This window comes from Etheostoma spectabile, chromosome 7 (assembly GCF_008692095.1).
Source record: "Etheostoma spectabile isolate EspeVRDwgs_2016 chromosome 7, UIUC_Espe_1.0, whole genome shotgun sequence".
In the NCBI taxonomy this organism is placed as follows: domain Eukaryota; kingdom Metazoa; phylum Chordata; class Actinopteri; order Perciformes; family Percidae; genus Etheostoma; species Etheostoma spectabile.
In genome coordinates this window covers 24,435,936-24,439,777 of record NC_045739.1, presented here as the reverse complement: position 1 = coordinate 24,439,777, position 3,842 = coordinate 24,435,936, and the positions used below count along the sequence as shown (strand labels likewise).

At 41.4% G+C, this 3,842-nt stretch overlaps 1 protein-coding gene across 1 annotated transcript in view; it reads left to right on the top strand.

Annotated features, from left to right (window-relative positions):
* The window catches only part of atf6b (activating transcription factor 6 beta), a 37,919-nt gene that overhangs the window by 29,833 nt on the left and 4,244 nt on the right, over positions 1-3,842 (top strand). Inside the window, exons 10-11 of the mRNA XM_032521704.1 lie at positions 1,582-1,761; positions 3,114-3,196. Coding sequence (XP_032377595.1) covers positions 1,582-1,761; positions 3,114-3,196 — 263 coding nt within the window. The remainder of the gene's footprint in view (positions 1-1,581; positions 1,762-3,113; positions 3,197-3,842) is intronic.

Sequence of the window (3,842 nt, the reverse complement as noted above, 5' to 3'; positions counted from 1 at the left end):
ATACCCCCCCTATGTTAAAATACAGGGGCATAAGTATCACCTCCCCCCTATGTTAAATACAGGGCATAGAACAGTATACACCCCCCTATGTTAAAATCAGGGGCATAGTATATCACCCCCTATGTTAAAATAGGGGCATAAGTATACCCCCCTAGTGAAATACAGGGCATAAGTTACACCCCCTATTTTAAATATAGGCATAAGTATAACACCCCCCTATGTTAAATAACAGGGCAGAAGTATACACCCCCCTATGTTAAAATACAGGGGCATATATAACACCCCCTATGTTAAAAATACAGGGCATTATACCACCCCTATGTTAAATACAGGGCATAGTAAACCCCCATGTTAAATACCGGGGCATAAGTAAACCCCCCCCTATGTTAAATACAGGGGCATAAGTATACACCCCCCTATGTTAAAATACAGGGCCATAAGTATAACACCCCCCTATGTTAAATACAGGGGCTAAGTATCCACCCCCCTATGTTAAAAACAGGTGGCATAAGTTACACCCCTATGTTAAATACAGGGGCATAAGTACACCCCCCTATTGTTAAAATACAGGGGCATAAGTATACCCCCCCTATGTTAAAAGACAGGGGATTTCAAGGAAGAACATTTATGTATTTATGAAACATGATTCATTCACATGAAAATTGTTGTCCTTAAAGGTTGGATTTTCCTAATTTTTATGAATTAAGGCATTAAGTCATTTTCCAAAAGATGATTTTTTTTTAATTCCTGTTTTTAATCAACTTTAGCTTGAGGGGGTAAACTTATTCTAGCCCCTCTATAACTGTGGTATATGAACATGTTTCCCTCATGGTGTGGGTAACGTCTTTCTTTTTTTTTTCCTTTTATTTCTCTGTTTACTCTCCTCTTTCTGTCTTCTTATCCTCCTCCTACCTTGGGTTTCAACATCCTCCTCTTCCTCAATTTGGCCCTCCTGTCTTTTTCTTCATCACTGCATGTTCCCTCCACCCCATCCGCAATCCATCCCTCTTGTTTCTTTCTTGCCCCTATGTTAAAATACAGGGGCATAAGTATACACCCCCCTATGTTAAAAGACAGGGGATTTCAAGGAAGAACATTTATGTATTTATGAAACATGATTCATTCACAATGAAAATTGTTGTCCTTAAAGGTTGGATTTTCCTAATTTTTATGAATTAAGGCATTAAGATCAATTTCCAAAAGATGATTTTTTTTTAAATTCCTGTTTTTAATCAACTTTAGCCTTGGAGGGGTAAACTTATTCTAGCCCCTCTATAAGCTGTGGTATATGAACATGTTTCCCTCATGGTGTTGGGTAACGTCTTTCTTTTTTTCCTTTTATTTTCTCTGTTTACTCTCCTCTTTCTGTCTTCTTATCCATCCTCCTACCTTGGTTTCAACATCCTCCTCTTCATCATTTTCCCTCCTGTCTTTTTCTTCATCACTGCATGTTCCCTCCACCCAACCTCATCCTCATCCATCCTCCTTGTTTCTTGGAACTCTTCCCTCCGGTCTATTTTCATCCCTTCTTCCTCCATCTCTTTCCAATCTTCCCCCCACCCCACACTCCACGCGGTGCAGATGAAGGTGCTGAAGCGGCAGCAGAGGATGATAAAGAACCGCGAGTCGGCGTGCCAGTCCAGGAAGAAGAAGAAGGAGTACCTGCAGAACCTGGAGGCCCAGCTCCGGGAGGCCCAGCAGGAGAACGAACGCCTCCGCCGGGAGAACCAGACGCTGAGGGAGAGACTGGCCGGGAAAGAGGTGAGGGAGACGAGGAAGGGACTCTTCATCTTCTCCTACTTCAATAATTCAGCTCGGGGGGGGGGTTAGAGTCTGTAGAGTAGAGTACAACAGCTGCTGATGAATTCAGTTAAAGACAACAGGTTGAACAGCAGGAAGTAACTCTGAGAAAACACAGCGAGGGGAGGGACGGGAGATCCAGACTGACCTGCAGAGCGCGAAGCATTCAGAGAGAGAAATCTGATAATGCTGCCAAACCTGATTTGGGGGGGGGGTGGGTGTGGGGGGGGGGTGGAGCGCAGGAGCTCTTCCTTGTAGTCGTGTGGTTAGCTACAGTAATTAGGGGGTGGGGCAAAAAGCATAGTATTTTTGCTAACAGATGTCATGCATTGTGGTGTCTGTGTGTGTGTGGTGTGTGTTTGTGTGTGTTTGTTGTGTGTGGTTGTGTGTGGTGTGTGGTTAAAAATAATACAGTGGTAGCTTAACCCTTGTGTGTCTTCCTGTCAAAATTTCAAATCAACACATTGTTCTTCTTTACGTTTTTGTCCCTTTTTTTTTCAACACTTTTGACGCTTTTTTTCAATGTTTGTCCCTTTTTTTTTTACGTTTTCTACACCTAAGTACACTAATTTTGTAACTTTTTTTTACAGAATTTTTTGGGATTTATGGTCATAAACCTCATTTATGAAATTAGACCTTATGTTTGAGTTAGAAAAGCAGAAATTAGGAATTATTGAGACTAAATTAATGGAATGGATGTTGATGATAATCACACGACTGGAATATGTCAACTTTTACTCAACAACTATTCAACAACACTTCCATTGTTTTACAATGCTATAAAATAGAATAAACCACAAATTAAAAAGTAGAGATTTGTACTTGGCAAAGCAGCGTGGGACATCCATAGTTATTTTTGGGGAATTAAAAGAACATGTGATATAGGACAACATGGGGACAACATGGGGACAACATGGGTACAAACATGGGGACAACATGGGACACACATGGGGACAACATGGGGGCAACATGAGGCAACATGAGGACACATGAGGACCAACATGTGAATGGGGCAACATGGGTGGCAACATGGTGTGGCAACATGGGGGCAACATTGGGGCAACATGGGGGCAACATGAAGGCCAACATTGGGGCAACATGGGGCAACATGGGGGCACATGGGGCAACATGAAGGCACATGGGCAACATTGTGGCAACATGGGGCAACATTATCCACATGAGGGCAACATGAGGGCAACATGAGGGCAACATGAGGGCAACATGAGGACATCATGAGGGTTGTTAAAGTATCTTTTATTATGTGCAGTATTTACCAACATGCAGCTTAACTTTCCTCTCTCTGTGTTTTCCAGGGCAGCGACTCGGCGAGCAACAAGAGAGCCGTGTGCGTCATGGCCGTCCTGCTGTTCATGACGTTCAGCTTCGGACCCGTCAGGTACCGGCTCACTAAACATCTCCGTCAAACACCAGAATCTGCTTTATTTGCCATGTTTGCATGAAGAAGCAAGGGATTTGACTTTGGTTAATCTTTGATTTCACACTCACTTAACATATGAAAATCGAAAGGACAGTAAGAAAAATATGTAAAAAAAAATATATTCTTAACCCTTGGGTTGTCCTCCCGGGTCAAAAAAAACGACAAATATTTGACATTTTTCTTCCCTTTTCAGACTTTTTCTTTTAGTTTTCACTAAGACCACCTTACTAGTTTTATACTTTTTGGAATTCATGGTCAATAACCCTCATTTATTTAGAAGTATACCTAATATTAGAGTTAAAAAAGAACACAACCTCCATTTAATTCATTTTCTCCCTCTCGCTTTTCTTTATTTTCATTTTAGTTGATTTTTTTTTCTCAAATCAGTTTATTATCTGTCTTGTCCCTCATGTTGTCCCCATGTTGTCCCCATGTTGTCCCCATGTCGTCCCCATGTTGTCCTGAATCAATCAGTTTATTTTGTTGGGATTAAACCAAACATGATATAGGACAACATGAGTAACAACATAAGGACAACCTGAAGACAACATGATAGCTACGACATGGTTGCAACAACATGTATATTGGACATCAATTTTTTGTT